Below are 18,802 nucleotides of genomic sequence, written 5' to 3'. Positions count from 1 at the left end.
TGTGTTCACATGTTCAAAATAAAGTTCCCCCAGGTACATAAACTGAAAAGTGGCCAGGTCTTTACCAGTTATTTTTGAGGGGTCAGGATAGGGGCAGAGGAAACTCATGGAAGGTCCATTAGAAGGGCAAAGGTAAGGCACTAAATGAATGGAAGACTTCACAAGTCAAAGGAACTGCTTTTGTACAATATCCACCAACCTGATAAAAATAAGGAACCCACCAAGGGCTTTCTGTTTGCCTTCTTAAAGCACTTGTGTGTCTGTGTGTGCTGAAATCTGCTTTGGGGGCACCAGGGCTTACCAAGAAGAGTTGCAGAATTTTTCTAACCTGAGCAGGCACCTTCTCTGCCTCCCACTTTCCCTGTTTGAGTTTTGTCATCTGTTACAAAGTCACTCCTGTGTAGGCGAGGAAGAGTTAGCAGCCTCTGGCAGAAGTCATCTATACAAGAAAGTGAGGCTTTCCTCTAGTGGGTAGGAGGGCGTCCCAGAGGCAGACCGAGGGACCACTGTGGCAGGAGGCCCCCTCTCTGCCCCTTTGTCCTGCCAGAGCCAGGGCTGCATTTCCCCTTGATGTGTGTTGACAAACTCATGCAGAGTCTTGCTGGGTGAGGATGTTGGGGATGTGAACACAAACACACAAGAAACGGCAGTCCTGTGTATATTTAACAATATATATTTATATATATTTTCTAGATCAGTACATTCAGTTTTTAACTTGTTTTTTTCTTCACAAACAGAAGAACTCTTACAATAGTAGACTTTCTAAAATAAATACTATTAAAATAGAGCTTCAAAATAAATATTCTATACAAAGGAAACCTTCTGTGGTAACTTTTGTTGTGGGATGAGAAGGGGCTACATGAAGAGGGACCAGAAGAAGTAGGAATGTGGTGAGGTGGGAACCTCGGAACAGCTTTTCTGTTTGTAACACGAAACCAGACTGTGGGGTGGTAAGAAGGAAAGCAAGAGAAGACACCACACAGCAAAAATGGCAGCGCAAGATTTGTCATCAACTGTCACAGTAAGCAGAGGGCATGGAAGTGCTTACCGAAGGCATGAACCAGAAGGCCGGTGAAGCTTGGGTGATGCCCTAGTGAACTGGTGCAGTGCAAAGTCGTGCTGCCCGGCCTCCATCAGCCATCTCCTGGGGCAGCGTGGGAGACTACGAAGCTTCGAGACGATGAAATCTGGATGCTTGGTTCTGACCAGTACCTTCTCTGTTGTGCAACCTTGGGCCAGTCTTTATCTAACTGGGCCCCACTTGGCGTACACTTGGGGACCCACACAGACTTCACAATGCTGAAAGATCTAGACATATCACGTGAAGGTCTTCCACTTCTGTTGGCTATCAAGGGGCCCATGCGAGCAGCGGGAATTGGTCTTCACCTCCTTCCAGCCAGGGACTATGAGAAGCCTTGGTTGCACTCCAACATCTATCTGGAAGGTCTTGGCTACCCTAGAGCCAGTTCTCAGGGTACTTCTTGGGAGTGTTGGGCCTTCACAGACCCACCCTCAGGGTGGGAGCAGCCACGGCCCACTAGGACAGGTGTCCTGGACCCAGGCTTATGGACCTTACCCTCTGTTCCAGGCAGAACCACCACCCATCCCAGGTTGAATGAAGTGGGAACCAGCTGGCTCTTTTCAAAAAAGGTTAAAACGAGACATAATCCAGCCAAGCAAGCCGCTGCTGACAAAAACACAATCAGCCAGAAGCACCCAGAGAAATGTGTCAGGTTTCTGAGCGTTCAGTCCCTCAGTGGCCCTTGCCTGGCCCCCAAGGCCCATGGGCAAGCCAGTCTTGTTTTTTTGCCAAGAAGCCAAGAAGAACATGCTGAGGGCTTGCCCTGCAACAGAGCTGGGAGAACCAAAGCTGCTTCACTGCTTCCCTTACCACTGAACACAGGGGGCACCAGGAGCTCGGCACACATCCATCTAGCAGGTTAAATGCAAACCAAAAAGAACAAGCCAGAACAGGGCAAAGAAAAAAAGAAAAAAGAAAACCCAAACCAGAAAAATCTGTGTTTACAACTATGTACACAAAAGTCAGGGTTCATCAGGGGTCGGGAGGCTGTTTGCCAGGAAACAGGGTCTGTGTAGATAGAGGGTCGGTGGGGTCGGTGTGTAGTTTGTGTGTGTGTGTATACACAGCTTATGTAAATCAATTCTCCACAGAATGGGTGTGTAGAACACCAAGATCACCAAAGTGCAACTTGCCACTGGGTCAAGTTTCCCATGGAGACATTTGAGAGGGGCCGTGGGAAAACTTCTGAGGCCTTGCCAAGAGTGGACGCGTGCCCTTCCGTTTTGGGGGTGACCTCTGCACACCTGTTCTGAGGAAAACGTCTCCAGTCCCTTCAGTACGCATCTGATACATTCAATTAGCAAAAGTGGTTAGCCAAATGTTTTCCCTACCATTCCCTCCTATTTGTGCAAGAACATCTATACATCCATCATGACTGTGGCAAGGGTAGCTACATGAATCAGCCTTAGGAAACGCAGATGCAATATTTCATACTTTTTACAAGCTAGCAAATGTTACATAAATAAAGCCTAAAATAATAAGACCCTCCCCTCCTTTCCTCCAATCAATAAATACCTACGGTTACGATTAACTTATTCTAAATCATAAGATGTTACTAAGAGTCTTCAAGAAGGAAAAAAAAAGTCCTTGAGAAGCATTGGGTGCATGCCAATCACAGCTACCTGCCTCCTTGCCTCCTTCCTGGAGGCGGTTCTGTTCCTACAGAACAAACTGGAAATGCTACACATGGTCTGCCTTCTGCAATTCCAGGTTCACCTGGGGTAGCTTTATAGACCCAGGCCACTTCCTCTCACAGGGGTGGGACGACACACAAAATATCACAGGAAGCAAAAACCCCTGCGCAATGGCTGGGGAGGAAGGACCAGACACAATACAGCTTTTGCATGCAACAAGTACCTACCCACTGGACGTGCTGCACTTTTGAGTCCTTTAGCACCTTGAGAGAGAGTTGCTACGTCTTTGGGGGCTGTTGGGAGGGGTGGTGTGGCCACGCACAGAAGCAGGGCTCAATCCCAAAAAGCCCCTGGAGAATCTCCCACCTCCCTTGCTCTTCTTCCTCCCCCGCCAGGGCTTCCTAACACTAAAATAGACTCTTTTTTCATCATCTGTCTATTTACATTAAAGATACAGACACATCACTGTACACAAAAGGCTATGACAGCAAGCAGCAGAATCAGAAGAGAAGAAACGCACACCCAGCTTGGCTCTACCGTCGCTCTGCCAGTGGGAGGTGTTGCCTCTCTTCTTTGCTGTTAAAATCCTCTTCTTGGTGGGAAGGGGGACTGTGTTCCTTGAGGTTGCTTGCCCCCCAGATTTTGAAATCAGCCCTTCCTGGGGGTGGCCCAAAAGGAAGCAAATGTTTCGTTATTGTTTCTTTTAAAACACCGTTATAGCATCTGGTTTAATTGTTCTATAAAAACATAATGACTGGATCCAGAGACCACAGCCTCAGACTCATTGGCAAAATGATATTTGGTCTCGCATGTGCCGTCCCAGTCTTCTCTACCCACAAAATTTCTGGAAAGGATCTGGGTAAAGAGAACTTGGGACACATAGTGGCAGGTGAGTCTGTGACTCGGTAAGAACCGAAGGACGGTGTTATGAGCTGAACACCCCCAAGAGTTAGTGATGAAGTTGTAAGGGAGAAATGCACTGTGTAGTGGCTCCTAAATCCATTTGCGGCTTCAGGGAGGTGGAGTGGGGAAGGAGGCCTGGACACACTGGCCGGCCTCTGCTCTTGGCAGGGGGGTGGGGGAGTGTCCCAAGTATATACAACAGGGATTGCCATGGTCTTCGCCTTCCCCAAGCTATTGGGGCAACCTGGGGGGCTGGGGGAGGAGGAAAAGTATACACGTCAGGGTTTCAAGGGTCTTCTTCAAAGGTCCCTTGGTCACTCAGTTAGTGATTCTTCCCAGCAGCCAAAGAGAATGGAAGATAGGGGGAGAGGGGGAAGGAGGGACTGGGAAGGCATTCAAGCAGCTGCAACTTCCGGATATGTGTCCACATCTGTGTTCCGTCTTCTGAAAAAGAAAAATCCCCTCCCTGCCCCCTGCTAACCACTCCACGCCCCTGCCACTGTCTGTCTGCCATAAAGTTCCAGGACCCTGAAAAAACAAAAAAACAAAACCCAAAGTGCTTCTTCATCCTCTTGGGGAAGAGTGGGTGGGCAGTGGTGGTCTCCGTATCTTCAGAAGCTGAGGGTGGGAGTGGGCAGACCAGCAAGCAGCCCCAGGACACTGAAACCTCTGGCCTCGCCTGGTCCTGGTCTTCTCAGGTGTCAGAGGGAACCAGGTTTTCACGGGGAGCGCGGGGGCTTCAGCCCACAGCGTCAGAAGGGCTTGTCGGGTCTGCCGGCCGTGGCATCCCCAGCAGCTGCCTTGCAGATGACGCTGTTCGTGTGCTTGCAGCGGCAGCCGGGGCGGCGCAGGCGGTCGTAGCCACGCTGGGCCAGCTTCACGCAGCCGGTGGCAGGCAGGTAACAGAGCAGGCACGGCAGCACCAGGGAGAGGGCGCCCATGAAGGACCAGCGGGCGCAGCAGTTTGAGCGGGAGCAGGAGCAGGGGTGGTCCGCGCAGGAACCCTCATCGTCCTCGTTGGTACAGTGGTAGAAGACGCCTTGCACCAGGCACATGCAGGTGCCGTAGTTGACCAGGGTCTGGGCTGAGCACAGGCATTCCTGGTTGCAGACCCAGCAGGAGGGCAGTGTCCGGGGGGATGCGCACTCCTTGCACTTACACTTCCCACAGGCCTCACACAGCAAGAAGTGCTTGTCCAGCTCAGGTGGCGCCGTCGGGCCCTTGAGGTCCAGTGGCTTGCAGTGGACCACCTTGGGCTGGATGCGCACAGCCCTTGGGGAGGCCTGATCGGCCACGGGTGGTGGTGCCATGTGGTCCAAGAGCCGCTGGTCGGAGGATGTGCTGCTGCTGCTGCTCACAGAGCTGGGGCGCCCGCTGAAGGAGATCCAGTGGTGGGTGATGTCCTGGTCGCAGCGGGCAGGCGTCGGGGCCAACTCTAGGGCTCCACCCCGGGTCCTCTTAGGGCCAATGGGGGGCACCAGGCCGGGGTTGTCTATGTAGTCATTCTCCACGTGGCTGGTCTTCATCTGGTCGATGGGGAGGATGGTGAGTGGGTGTTGGAGGCGGCCGTGGGGCATACGGCTGTCAAGTAGGGGCTGGACCATGACTGAGCTGGGAGTCAAGGGGACGCTCTGTGGGATCGGGGGCTCCATGGGGCTGGAGGTCCTGGACTGTGCAGAGGAACAGGCTTCTAGGGGCCCTGGGGGGGGGGGAGGAGGTGGGGAAAAGGAAGAAAGAGTGGATTCCAGGCATCAGTACTTGGCCTGTTAACACCCCCACCCCCCATCAGGTCCTGGGGGGTCCAAATGAAATGAGAACTGGATTCTCTCAGTCAACTCTCCAGCATCGAGGCTTAGATGATTAATAATAACAATTAATAGAGAGTGGTAGAAATAAGACTTATTTAGCACTTAATGAGCCACGCACTCTGCTAAGCACCATATATATTACGTCATTGACTCTTCCCTCTAAAATGTAACTACTATTATTATCCCTCCTCTAGTTACAGAAAAGGAATGTTCAAAGTAACTTGTACAAAGGCACACAAAAGTCAACCGAAATCAGCAGGAGTTCAAGCCTAGCCTGTTAAAACCCATTCTTGGGATCCCTGGGTGGCGCAGCGGTTTGGCGCCTGCCTTTGGCCCAGGGCGCGATCCTGGAGACCCGGGATCGAATCCCACGTCGGGCTCCTGGTGCATGGAGCCTGCTTCTCCCTCTGCCTGTGTCTCTGCCTCTCTCTCTCTCTGTGTGTGTGACTATCATAAATAAATAAAAATTAAAAAAAAAAAATAAAACCCATTCTTGTGAGGGCTGTGAAATATACTCTATTTTTAAGAAAGATAGCTCAGTGGTTATAAACACAGGCTCTGGAATCAGATCCAAGTTTGAATTCTCACTGCTGCCTGGCAGTGTGCCTTAGTTTTGTCATCCTTAAAATGGGTTCTTGTGAGGATTAAATGAGAAAATGCTACCCATTACCTAGCATCATGCCTGCCAGTAATCTGTCATTGTTCTAGAGTGCATCAGCTTTTTTTTTCCTGAACACCGAAAGGACTGTGCCAGGCATTGTGCTGAGGATGAGGTGACCGTAACAGATCGCCCCTATAAGCTCCCACAGAGTATTTCAGCTTGATAAACAAAAGCCTTTATTTCAGATAGTCACAAGAGAAGGAAGGGATGTATGTGATGCCTGCACATCCAGGATATTAACTTATTACTACCACTTCTAAGGGCAGCAACCTCCAGTGGCTAATAACCCCCGGCTAGGTGCACTTCTGACAACTTGGATGGGAAATCCTCTTGAGGGGCACTCACATCACCCATTTCCAAGTGCTGAGCTGAATCTTCAGCCTAAATGCTATTTACTAGAATAGCTAAGCCAACTCTGGATCAGTTTCTAATTTCACCGAGAGAGTGCAATTTTAAGTTGGAATCCCGCCAGAGATTCAACTGCAATGCCTGACACGGAACCCCAGGAAGTCACTTAAATCAAAGAGCGGAAACGACTTGGTTCAAATTTAGAAAGTGCACATTGTTTTCTATTAGAAGTGCCATTTCCTCGCCTGCTGACCTTTACATTCGGAATTCGGCTGGAGATCAATTTAAAGAAATAGCAGCAGAAGGCCAAGACCTCTGCCCAAGGGGACGCAATTTGGAACCCAAGAGAAAAATTAGACTCTGGGAAGAGTCCACTAGGGGGTGGGGTGTGAGACAGAACAAGGTGTAAACAGAAGGGAAAGATAATGGTCTTAAAATAGGGGAAGGACACCTTGTCCCAGGTGAGTCATCCATACTTATCAACGTCTACACTGAGGAATGAAGAGGCAGGTGGAAAAAGGCATTTAGGGCAACTCAATTTTATACTCCCTTACTTGGAAACAGTATTTGATCAGAAATGGTAAAATTGTTGGGGAAGGGCTTCTAATGCAAGAAAGCATCAAGTCTTTTCCATAAGGCTCATTGCTCGGTCAACTGTTATTTCCCATATGCATAGGGCAAGTGCTATTGGCTTTGCTCCCATGGCTCTACCTACTTAAAAGATGCTGGGACTTCTGTGCAGTTTTTTCCATGTTGGAGAAAGTCTGTTTAATGGCAACACCTGTCTCCTGTCTCCACATTCCCTCCAGGTGAAAGGAGAGCATCTTTTTCAAATGGGAGGCTTCCCTGTGCAGGGTTAGCTTTAAGTGTCTGGCATTTCTACCACCAAGAATGGTCATTTTCCAAGGCATTCTCCTGTGGAGACCTTGTGGTCAGGGTCCAGGGCTGGATGGGGGGATATGAAATATTCATCTATGGAGAGGAGTTGTTTCAAGAATCCAGGCAACCATGCACTGGGCATAACTTCAAGGAATGCTACCTTAGCCCATTTATTCTTTGCAGGGACTCCAAAGCTTTGCTTCTAGAAATAGGTTTAGGGTCAACAGACAAGGGTTGGGGGCCCCAGTTCCCTGCCATGGGGACTTTGCCTGGAGGAAAAGGTGTGACTGGGCTTCAGAATGGAAAATGCTGATGGAAGCATAGAAGACTCTCTGGCACCTCAGCCAGAATCCCCACCCTGGACAAAGACAACATGATTCCCTTTTCCAGAAGCTTGGGTCATGAATGCTCAGGGTCCTGTCAACAGAACTGTCAGTGGCAGTATTGCCCCATGTAGTTGGGTTTTTTGTCTCTTCAGACTAGGATTGGGACCTACCACGCTTGGAAAGAGTAAGGGAAAAGAAGAGAATTATTTGCTCCTCTTTCCCCAGTTGTATTCCTGGAATTCTTAAAAAACAGTCACATATTTTTTGTAGATAAAACAAAAGGATGGGCAGCCCGGTGACTCAGCGGTTTAGTGCCACCTCCAGCCCAGGGCGTGATCCTGGAGTCCCGGGATTGAGTTCCACGTCAGGTGCCCTGCATGGAGCTTGCTTCTCCCTTTGCCTTTGTCTCTGCCATTCTCGCTCTCTGTGTCTCTCATGAATAAATAAATAAAATCTTAAAAAAAAAGGGGGGGGGCATGGGCAATGCTCAAGGATTTTAATATGCCCTAGAATCAGAAGGCACATTAATGGAAAAGTCCCACCAGGATGCCAGGGTGGGTGCAGCAGCTGCAGGCAATGGGATGTTGGCCTTAGCAGGTTCCCATCACCCTCCAGAAGTAGCTGTCAACATCTGGGCTTGCAGTTGGGGCCAGACATGGAGATGGGAACTTGGTCCAGGATGACTTAGCTCTCTTGGGACATGCACCCAAGATGGCTCTAGCAGGCATATTCCAAAATGCATCTTCCCTATCATAACCCTGATGCCTGATTCCTTCTGGCCACCAGCTCAGCAAAAACCCATGGCTGCCTCAGAGCTGCAGTGCTCAAAACCCTCCTCAAGCCTCATTGCCTTACTTCCCCATTAGCAGGGATTTCTAGAGGAGGGTTGAATTCATTTGGCTGACAAAGAAAAACTACTTCCCGAGCAGCCTATTTGATGACCCCTCACATAGCTAAATGAAGTCTCAAAACAACAACAACAACAACAACAAAACCCCAACCCCCAGTTGGTTTTAGAAGATCAATCTCTACTCACTGGGACACACCCAGCTTCCAGTCTTAAGCAGTGCTGATGAACTTAAGTGCAGTTTAATATGTACTCTCTGCTTCCCCTGCAAGGAAGGAAGAGATTTATAATATAAATAGGAGAGAGGAGGCTTTGCCTCATTTAGGCTTTCTGGAAGACTGATAGCCAATTTGGAAGACTGTGGCCAGAGAAACAAAGCCAGCACTCCACTTAGAGAAGCACCTCTATCAAGTTTTAGGTGGCATTATTATGGATTAGCATGAGGAAAGGAAACTTTTACCTCCACTCCCAACTTCTCATAATAAATAGTAATAGTTGTGGAAGCAGCGAATATTTATGAAACATATCTTCGAATCAGGCGGCCTGTGTTAAGCCCTCAGTGATTTTCTCATTTAATCCTCACCCCATCTCACCTTGGAGAATAACACATTATGCAAGGAAGAAAAGAAGAACAAAGGGTCATCCCTGCACGTTAAGTGATCAGGACAAGATTCTAACCCAGGCAGCAAAGGCTGCAGAGCCTGCAGCCTCAACCCCCCAGCCCTTACAGTACCCCCTGGGTATTCATGTGAAAGCAGGAAAAGCACCAATCACATTCACAGCCATGAAGTCTACTAGTCTCCCCAGTCTGCCACCAGCCCTCAGGGAGCCTCTTCAGGCTCTTAACCAAACCAGCAGGGGTTACAGCAGACTGGCTTGGAGGCTGGGGGTTTGAAATCGGTCATCACAGATCGGCCCAGAGCTCAAGTTACCTTTGCTTCCATTTCAGTTTTCTTTGCCATCCCTTCTGTCACCTCATACACTGCTATGTTACTACGTGTGTTCATTTTCAGTTTTTTTTTTTTAAAGTCTCACTTGTAGGATCTCACCACAAAGCAGTCTCTGAAAGGAAGCGCTGGAACGGGAGGGAGTTCCCTCCCTCTCCTACAAAGCTGAACGTAAGGGTCCCCAGGGCACATTCTCAGATGGGGCTTTCTGTCCGAGGTCTGTGGGGAAGGGAGGGAGGGGCCTGAGTACGAGGAAGCCAGAGGACAGCCCCGGAATACTGAATCAGCAGGATAGTAAAAAGCCCAGAGCATAGTCCTGTCTTGGCCGCTCGGCGGGTCTGTGGTGTTCGTACCTGTGGGAGGGGCTAAGCATCTGGATGCAGACCTCACAAGACAGGCGGGCTGAAAGGAATAAAGGGACGTGTGAAAGGCTCATGCCACCCACCCACCACTTCCCCTTAACTTACCCTGGGAAGAGGAGTTAGGAAATACGTGGAAAACCTGACAATTGTGCTTTCAAAACTATAGGACAGCACATGACAGACCGGCAAAAGGCTCTGAATGAATGGGTCATTTCTGCACTGCTCCATTCAGGGTAGGCAGGCAGGCAGGTCCTTCCAGGGAAGGTTGCTTAACCCTTTATCAGTTCAGAAGAAAAGGCCTCTAGGCTGTCAGGGACTCCACCCACCACTACCACTTGATTCTTTGGGACACCATCCCGGGTTAGTTAATTAAACTCCAACCAAATCATGACGTATTGCTTCAAAAAGACCTTAAAAGGTGTGTGTGGGGAGGTAGGGTGGTGGTGAGGAAAACCAGGGACCTGCCTTCCTTACACCCCACTGAGGAAGACCAACTCTGCATCTCTTCAGAGAACAGCCCCTGTGGAAAACAAAGCACTGACGCAGCTGGATTTGTCTGAGAATCCTTGTGGCTCCCCCAGCCCTAAGGAGCTCACCTCTGGCCATAATCCGTTAGAGATCACCAAAGAAAACAGCTGCTTTTCGTCCCTTTGTCCCGTCACAATCTAGCAGTTCCCAACTCACTCCTATTCTCATCCACAACCAGTCAGCTGAGCAGCAAAGCCCCAGCACTAGCAGGGAGGAGTCTGAGAGGTCTTGCTGCACTTGGCTCTGGGCTGTTCTAACTGGCTTTAAAAGTTGGTTTCAAGATCCCCTTAAAGAGATACTAGAGGTCAAGAGTGAGGAAAGAACAGGGCTAGATGAAGCCTGTTAGTCACAAGCACGGTTTGTCCACAGTAAAGTTTGGAGGGGACCAGAAACCTAGACCCCCCAGGGGAGGGCCCCCTCTCACACCAAGATCATTTATCTCACCACCCTTCACCATAGATTCCTAATAATAGATTTTAGCTTACTTCTGGGATGGGGCAGATGACCACTCCCTCCTCCTTCTCCTAACCAGAAAAAGAAAGACTACTGGACAAGGGACAGCAGCACTCTTTTGCAAATGGCCACCTGCCCCAGAACGGCCTCTTCCCTTCTCCACTAGATCCAGGACATCTGTGCTCCCTCCCCAGTGCCCTTGCTTCCTCCACGGTCTGTCCTTGGAAAAAACAATCATGATCACAGCTGAATGGTGGAGCCTCTTAAACCCAGCCACATATCCGGGATATATCCCCAGCCTTGTCAGCTGTGCGGATCTGCAGGGTAGCCCCAGACCCCTGAGAGCCAAGAATACCCCGCCTCTTACATCATGTAACACCCCACACCTCCTGTGTAGGAAGTGGCTCCCTTACTACTAGGTCCTTGGATGAGGTGCCCAGCACAGCACAGCCCTCTTGGGAAGCCTCTACCCACCCCACCCCTCCCCAACTCTGCAGTGGAAGAGACTAAGGTCCAAGCTTAGCAGGTTTCCTAGCTCCTCATCTGCTCTGACCTGGCCTCTAGTATGGTCTGAAAGGAGTAATAGTTTTCTGTATGTTGCTATTCTCATCACTGCCTCCTTTCTCCAGCTCTTTTTAAAGACTGAAAATATATCCCAGTGGGTCACTGCTTTCCCTTCTATCAGGGGGAATCAAGGTTTGCCATGAGATGGAACCTTTCCACTCTTGCTCTTCCCCCCTTCCTTAAGAAGGCTTTCATGGTTACAATCCCAAATCCAATTTTTTCAACTGTATCCCTATGTCCAGGTTTGTGCAAGACTCCTCTTCTAAGTTCTCCTCACAAAGGAACTTCCAACGCTGTAGGATCAACATGACAGGCACTCTGGATTCAGAACCAGATTAAATGCCTTGGCTCTCTAAGAACAGTTAACTTTTTTGACTAAAGAAAGTGGGCTCCTTTCCAAACCTCCTTGGTACACGCATCTGGGTCCTACCCAAGAGGATGGCCTAAGGAAAGAAAAATGCTCTGGGGGCCCCAAGCTTGGGGTTAGATGTCACACCAAGGGGTTTAGCATCAGGAACTGGATGAGAAGTCCCCATGTGTTATCCCAAACTATTAAACTGTAGGGTGCAGTATGCCTCAAGGGCCACTTCTGAAGGTGTTAATAGGTGCTTTTTCTCCCCTTTCTTTTTAAATCACTTACTTTCAAATTTTGTTTTGGAAAGCTGCCTTCATTGGTTATTCAAGTCAGCCAAACCTCTAGGCAGAGGCTACTGTCAGGCTTACCAGAGTGGGAATGGGACATGGGGATGGAGATGGAGAAGTGGGTCCCAAAATATGCCGCAGAGTGTGGAATTCCAAAGAGCCTCACCTCTCCACCTATTCTGGAAGAATTAAAACAAAAATGGCACCTGTAAGCTCCCAATGATCACCAGTTCCTAGTTTCTGTCCTGCTTTAGCCAGGAATCATTCTAGTCTCTGTGTTCGGTCCCCTCCCACCAAGCCTAACCAAAGCTTTAAGGAAATGCTGTCATTTCAAAATGATGGTAATCTGGAAAAGGTCGTGGGAATGAGGAGGATTATCATTCCACAAAAAGAGGAATGACTTCTGAGTTCAGAATCTAAAAAAGGAATAAGAGAGGTCTTAGGAGTCTTCCTCACCCTAACTGGGCAACATTTGTCCATCAAGATTTCAGAAATATGCCATCAAAATGCCTCCTACCAGGTACTGGCCAAATGCAGCATCTTGGTTGATCACTGTGTGCATGGCTCACATTAATGGATTTGTCTGAAGCCTGCTGGCAAATGAGGTTGCTCCCAAGGGCTGGCAAAGAGGACTACAGATTTCACTGTAGACAAGTCTACATCTTTTCCAACCCTTCTGCTGAAACAGAGCTGAAGGGGTCAACTGCAGCATTCCCTTTCCTAGTCTACCCTACACTCAAAGACTAAAGGAAAAAAACTGAAGATTTCAGATGTTTACGCTCCATTCGTGAGATCCAGAAAAATCTAAACATTGTGAAATCAGCAGTGCAATATTGGGTAGGGCCTCAGGCCAGAGTGAGCTTTACTAAGATTGATAAGGCCATATTTCTTTCAAATGCTCTAGGCCTTCACCTTCCAGCTTTTGTAGCCCCAAGAGGCTCCTCAGAAAGATTGGAGAGCCTTGGTCAGCTAACCAGACAGGCATGCACTTGCTCCCGCCCCTCCCCACAAACTGGAGAATCACGCCACTAATTTGGAGGCAGGAAAGTGGGGGTTCCCACTGACCTGGGCACCCCACTGAACCCACACCTTTCCTCTCAACACTAACCATGCCTGGGGGTTCCTGGAGCCTCAATGGGGCAGAACGCAGCCTCCTGCCCTCACCGAGCCTTGGCAATATGGATGCCCATCCAGCAGCTGGTGAATGAGGCAGCCAGCAGCTCTCCCCTCTAATCACCACCATCCAGCCCCTGCAGCCCAGTTTGCTTCTCCGTCCATCACTCAGCCGTCAAGCCGAGCAACCATTTTCGCCTCCCTTGCCTTCTCTGCCCACAACCCCCAGCCCCAATCAAAGAGAATTGAGAAATTGTCTTATTGCACAAGAGCTGCTACTGTCTAAATGCTTTTTGATCGTCTTCATGGAGGGGGAACTGGGCGCAGCCCTGGCCCCAGTGATGAAGCCAAGCTCCAGCTGCCCTGGCTGCCCAAACCCGCCTTTGCCCCCCTTCTTTACCCCTGTGGCCTTGGAGATTCAGAATTTTCAGAACGTACCGTCTCTATCCTCTCTCTGCTCGGTGATGTCAAGCCTGGTACCACCAAGAAGGAGGGAAAGCGGGAACCTTATCTCTCCTACGCATGTAACCTCTTTCTCCAGCTCCCACAGGCCCGGCGTTATGTAAACGCACCTTCAGCCCCCACCACAGCCCCAGCGCGGCCAGGCCCCGGGGCCTGGCACAGCTCGGTGCCCGGAGAAGGGAGGCACGAGGAGGCCGAGGAGCGTCTGGCCCTGCAGAGGCCGGGGAAGGGGAAGGCAACTGCAAGGTAGTTGCACAGCATAAAATGCAGCAGCAGAGCAAAGGTCAGACGGCGAGGAACCGCCTCGCCAGAGAGGGAGCAGAAATGCCCAGTCCCGGGCCATCCCCGTGTGACCATCGAGGGGGAGGCAGAAGGGTAGAAAACCCAGTCCCTCACGACTCCGAAGGGAAAAGAAAAACCTACGTCGAGCATAGGCCGCTGCAGTGGGCTGGGGGAGATCTGGGCAGAGCTGGCACCGTGGGCACGGAGCCCGGGGTGGGCAAGCCGCCCAAGGCAAGAGCGCCCGCCGGACCCAAGAGGTGGCTCCTGACCGAGCCCAGAGCCTCCCATTCCAGCGCTCGAGGCAGGAGGGAAGAAACCAGGCCAGAGGCAAACTCCCGGGACACGCACGGGGCTTTCGGAGTCTCGGAGTGGGGAAGCCGGGCTTGGCAATGCCCCGGGGTCGGAAAGTCCGATGCCAGGCTGTGAACACCCCCGGCGCCGAGCCGGCCCAGCCGAGGGCGTTGGGGAGCTGCGGCGCACCGCAGCGGCTCGAGGAGGCGCAGGGAGAGGGAAGGAACACTGAGGCGCGCCTAGAAATAGCGCACCATTTGCCCCAGCCGGCGGGGGAGTCGTGTCGCGACTCAGAGGGGGTACTTTCGGATCCCGAAACCGGCCAGGGACTTACTTTGAGGAGCCGCAGAACCACAAGCATTGCTCCACGCCTGTGTAAATCCCCGAAGCCGGGAGGGTCAGACGCCGCTGTTCACGCAGACGTCGGCGGGAGGAACCGAGAGGACTCCTTGCGCCCCGCGCGCCAGCTCCGCGCTGTCAGCTCCTCTCGCTGCCTCCGCGGCGGTGTTGCAACCACTGCCTGGGAAAATGGCTTTTTTATGAATGGGAGGGAAGGGAGCTCCAGTGCGCACGCGCTGCATTCGCGATTCTATGAATGGGTGGGCACAAGAGACCCCGCGCGCGCATGCGCCGCGCTCCTTTTTTTATGAATGGGGGGCCGGAAAAGAACTTAACCCCTGATTGCTGGGGCTGAGTCTAGCTCCGCCAGAGGCCGTCGTTCTTTTACAAAAAGGGGTGGAGGTTGTTGTTGCCTTTTTTTCTTTTTAATGAATGGAGGGCGGTGGCGACTGCTGCAGCTGGCTCAGCTGCGCGGGCTGTGCCCCCTCCCAGCCTGCGAGAGGAGGTAAAGGCCACCTTCACGCCACTGCGGGCCTCGGCAGGAACCGTCAGTGTCGTTGGGGGGCGGGGGGGGGGGCACTGCGGCCTCTGAATCCCGGGCCGAGTCCTGGGTGGGGAGAACTCCTCAAGATCTAGGGATCTCCTCCCGCCGCAGGGGGGGAGGCGGGGCGGGAGACGGGAAGACTCCTGCTGGGGGGCCTTATCTTTCTCTAGCCTAGGGGCCTCGGGGGGAGGGGTCTTGAAGCTGCGCTTACGAAAAATTCAGGAAATGTCAAATATCCATAGCAAGGAGGGGCATTGTGGGGGTTGCTTGAGTGAATCTGGTTCCATTCCTAAGACTGAGTCTTCCTTGAATGAGTACAGGCCACCCCACCCCCACTCCACCATTTATTGGGTGTGGACAGCGACAGGGCCGAGGCCTCTTCATCTCCAGTAGCCCCCCACCCTGCCCCCCGGCGGACGCTGGCTATTAAGCTTGAGGCCCGGCTCTAGCCTTGCAGCGCCAGCCCCCCACCCAGCCCCGCCGCCTGCCATACCCCGGTGTAATGTCCTCAGTGCCCTGGCGCCTACCCGCCCTAGACTGCCCTGACAAGCTGCTCCCCTCTCCACCCCTTTGGGTTTCCCAACTCTCAAGGGACGTGGGCCTGAGGAGCCTCTGTACACCAAAGGCTACGGCCCTTTGCTGCAGTGGGAGCCTTTCCTCATTCACCCCCATCACCTCCCCTCCGAGAAAGCGGGAACAGCCCAGAATTGGCCAGGTGGATGGGTGGAGCCGGCCGAGCAGAGGATGCTGCCGGAGTGGCCATAGGATTAAAGAAAGAACAACAGGGTTCTTGAGCCGCGAAAGAAATGGAAGTAGCCAGGGATCCTTTCTTTGCAGTTAATGATGCTCTGTCAGGTGGGGGGTATCGCATCAGCCCAGGCCCTTGAAAAGAAAAGCCCCCGCCATTAGGCCTGACTCTGGGAAGGCGGGGAGCCCTCATAACAGCAGCAGGCCCAGCTCCGCCCAGGAACCGAGGAGACTGTAGCCTGGGGCAGGGGTGGGGGGTGGAGGGATGGGAAGTGGAGGGGGGTGGAGGGTGGCTTTGATGCTGGGATGAGAGCTAGGCCAGGGCCTGAATCGCCCGTTAAGTTTGTCTTGCTGGTGTTCTGGCTCGACTGCGAGGTTGTGAGCTGTCTTTTTCTTTCTACGCCACCAAAGGACTGCGCTTGGCTGTTGTCAGAGGAGCCAATGAAAGGCTTCCAGTCCAGGTCAGAGGTCTGGCCTTGGGCTGGAGCTGGGACTGGGGCTCTGGAGATGGGCAGTGAAGGGACATTTTGCAAACCCAGACCAGAACCCAAAGTCACAGAGTCTCGGTCTAAAATGTCTTCGTGCTACTCAGAGGTAACTTTGCAGTGTGATTTACTTACTTAGCTCGGGAGGCAGAGCCCCCCTCTTCTAGAGGACCACAGTCTTTCCGGACCTAAGACCTTACTTAAGCCAAAAGAAAAACTCTTTGTATAGATAAGTTGATAAGGATAGTAGTTGTTCAGGTCTCACCTTTGCTGGTACTGAAGTTCAGTATCATTATTCCCATTTGTCAGATGTAGAAAGAAATTGAGGGCAAGGGTCCTATACCTTGCTCAGTGGAAGATCTAGTAAATGTAGAGCTGATTTTCCAGATCTTTGCAGCCAAGCTTTCTCTACTTTGCTACCACCCTTTCTCGGCATCACAGACTTAAAAACCTGTTTTTTTGTTAAGTCATTTAAGCACATTAAACAAGGGAAGTTGGAGTAGTGATTTTGCAGCCAGCACTCACTCTGGGACTTGCTCGAACAATTAAAAGGATGGCAGTAAATACATCCTTTCTAAACTATCAAAGGAAAGCAAGATGGTGGTGGTAGTGTGTTGTTTGCTGTCCTGTTTCCTTGATTTAGAGGAATTAGCCAAGAGACAGATGGGGTTCCATTCCGGGTCTTTTCTGAGCTTTACTGAAGGATGAGGTGAAGAAACCACAGCCCCTGATTTGTAAGCAGAATGAGATTCAGAGTGTCTGGGAGGTGAGGATTATATTATGTTTCTACTTGGAACCTAAAGAGAAGTTTGGGCAAGTGCTATGAGAAATGTGTGCACGTAGTCACATACTGTTCTGTGTGGAAGCCTGCCCTGATTCTGGAGACTGGATGGTGAGAGGCAGACAGCCTTCTTGTTCCCTGCCCTTGTGAAGCTCACGATCTTTTGAGGAGACAGACAGACCATGCAATTTGAGGCTGTGATAAGTGCTAGGAGGGGTCTGAGTTGAGACCTGAAATCTGAGAAGCGGTAAGGCTGAGGGAGGTTGAGACAGATGGGACAGAGGGATCCTGGGTGGAAGCCCTGTGTGGGAAAGGCCTGACGTGGAAGTACTGATGGTAGGCCTCTGCAGCCACAGCTTTGCAAACAAGGTAGAAGTTGGCCTGGTGAGGTCAGATATTATCCTCTTAAGGATTTTTTTTTTAAGATTTTATTTATTCATTCATGAGACACACACACACACACACACACACACAGAGAGAGAGGAGAGGGGCAGAAACACAGGCAGAGGGAGAACAGGCTCCTCAAGGGGAGCCCCATGTAGGACTCGATCCCCGGACTCTGGGACCACGCCCTGAGCTGAAGGCAGATGCTCAACCGCTGAGCCACCCAGGCGTCCCTCTCTTAAGGGTTTTAAGCAGCTTGTGACACATTCTGGTTTGTGTTCTAAACCTCTGTAGCAGCCTAGAGGCTGGTGGCTGGGGGTGAGGGGACAGAGTGAAAGGTGACAGGGAATGCAGAATGTTTGCTCCCTGACAGGCTGAAGGTGCCATATTTGTTCTTTTGGATTGGGTGAGCAGTAGGCCTGTGCTTTTTTTTCTTTATACTTCATCTGACTTTGTTTACTCCTAAGGGGTTATCCCCTGCCCGGGTATAACTTTTCTCCTAGAGTCAGATCCTTACAGCCCTGCGTTTCTGCTTGTGCTAATTACAGTCCCATCACTCCAACGTCAGTGTAAACACCTTCACCCTTACCAGATCATGGCCAGGGGAGGAGAGTGGGTTCACTTCTTCTGGGCTTGGCCCTGTTAGTAAAGCTCCTGGCCTTCCCAAGACCTGGAAGCTGAGTTAGTGTGAATTGGGAGAGGCAGGAATTCCAATTCACTGACAGACATTCATGGAACGCTTACTGTGTGCCATGCCTGTGCTCAGTATGTTTTCATATGCACTGTTGCTTTAAAAAGCTGTGTTCTGAGTCTTACTCTCCCTTTCCGTCAGATAAAAAGTCAGAAGCCATGTTTTTAATTATTTATTAATTCCACCAAAAATTATTATGCACTTCCTGTGAGTCAGGCACAGTGCCAGGTGTCAGGGTTATAGTGATAAAAGAGAGAGACACGATTTTTGCCTTTTTAGAGCTCTCAGTCAGTGGTACAGGGGCTGAGGCAGGGTTGGGGGGGGGGGATGTGCTTTCCCCTGTAATCTTCATCAGGGGAAAGATCAGCGCCTTCATTTATTTCTATATTCACTTGACATTTCTCAACCTTATTGCACATACTAAATACTGGAAGCCAGCCCCCTCAATTCAAACAGATTACCTGCCTCCCCCTGTAGCCAAGTAAGGGACATAAGACATTAAACAAACAATTGATCGAAGACTGATTTAATTACAGTTAATATCAGTGATGCAATAGAAACTGCAGAGAGCAAAGTAGAGGGACACTGCCTACAGGCCCTGGAGAAGCTTCCCTGCAGCTCAGATCTGCAGAATGCAGTCTCTGCCAAGCTGGGCTCAGCGGCAGAAGGCTCAGAAGCAGAAGGGAGTCTCAAGGAGTGT

At 50.9% G+C, this 18,802-nt stretch overlaps 1 protein-coding gene and 1 long non-coding RNA gene across 4 annotated transcripts in view; one reads left to right on the top strand and one right to left on the bottom strand.

Moving 5' to 3' along the window:
- Window positions 1-657: 657 nt before the first annotated feature.
- SPRY4 (sprouty RTK signaling antagonist 4) lies at window positions 658-14,628 on the bottom strand. 3 transcript variants are annotated; one of them, XM_055332453.1, is made up of 2 exons: window positions 14,466-14,628; window positions 658-5,317 (listed from the first exon to the last, which is right to left on the bottom strand). In XM_055332453.1, exon 2 carries the CDS (start codon window positions 5,268-5,270, stop codon window positions 4,371-4,373), a length of 900 nt encoding a protein of 299 aa, XP_055188428.1. In that variant the 5' UTR covers window positions 5,271-5,317; window positions 14,466-14,628; the 3' UTR covers window positions 658-4,370. The 3 variants fall into 3 exon arrangements, with proteins under 3 accessions (XP_055188428.1, XP_055188427.1, XP_055188429.1); XM_055332452.1 differs by lacking the exon at window positions 14,466-14,628 and adding an exon at window positions 12,065-12,248; XM_055332454.1 differs by lacking the exon at window positions 14,466-14,628 and adding an exon at window positions 11,982-12,028.
- Window positions 14,629-14,865: 237 nt separating this feature from the next.
- LOC129513323 (uncharacterized) overlaps window positions 14,866-18,802 on the top strand; it is a 34,307-nt gene continuing 30,370 nt past the window's right edge. Inside the window, exon 1 of the long non-coding RNA XR_008665227.1 lies at window positions 14,866-14,975. This is a non-coding gene — a long non-coding RNA (uncharacterized LOC129513323). The remainder of the gene's footprint in view (window positions 14,976-18,802) is intronic.

Source organism: Nyctereutes procyonoides, unplaced genomic scaffold (assembly GCF_905146905.1).
Source record: "Nyctereutes procyonoides isolate TBG_1078 unplaced genomic scaffold, NYPRO_anot_genome, whole genome shotgun sequence".
NCBI classification, from domain to species: domain Eukaryota; kingdom Metazoa; phylum Chordata; class Mammalia; order Carnivora; family Canidae; genus Nyctereutes; species Nyctereutes procyonoides.
This window is presented reverse-complemented; position numbering and strand designations above follow the sequence as displayed.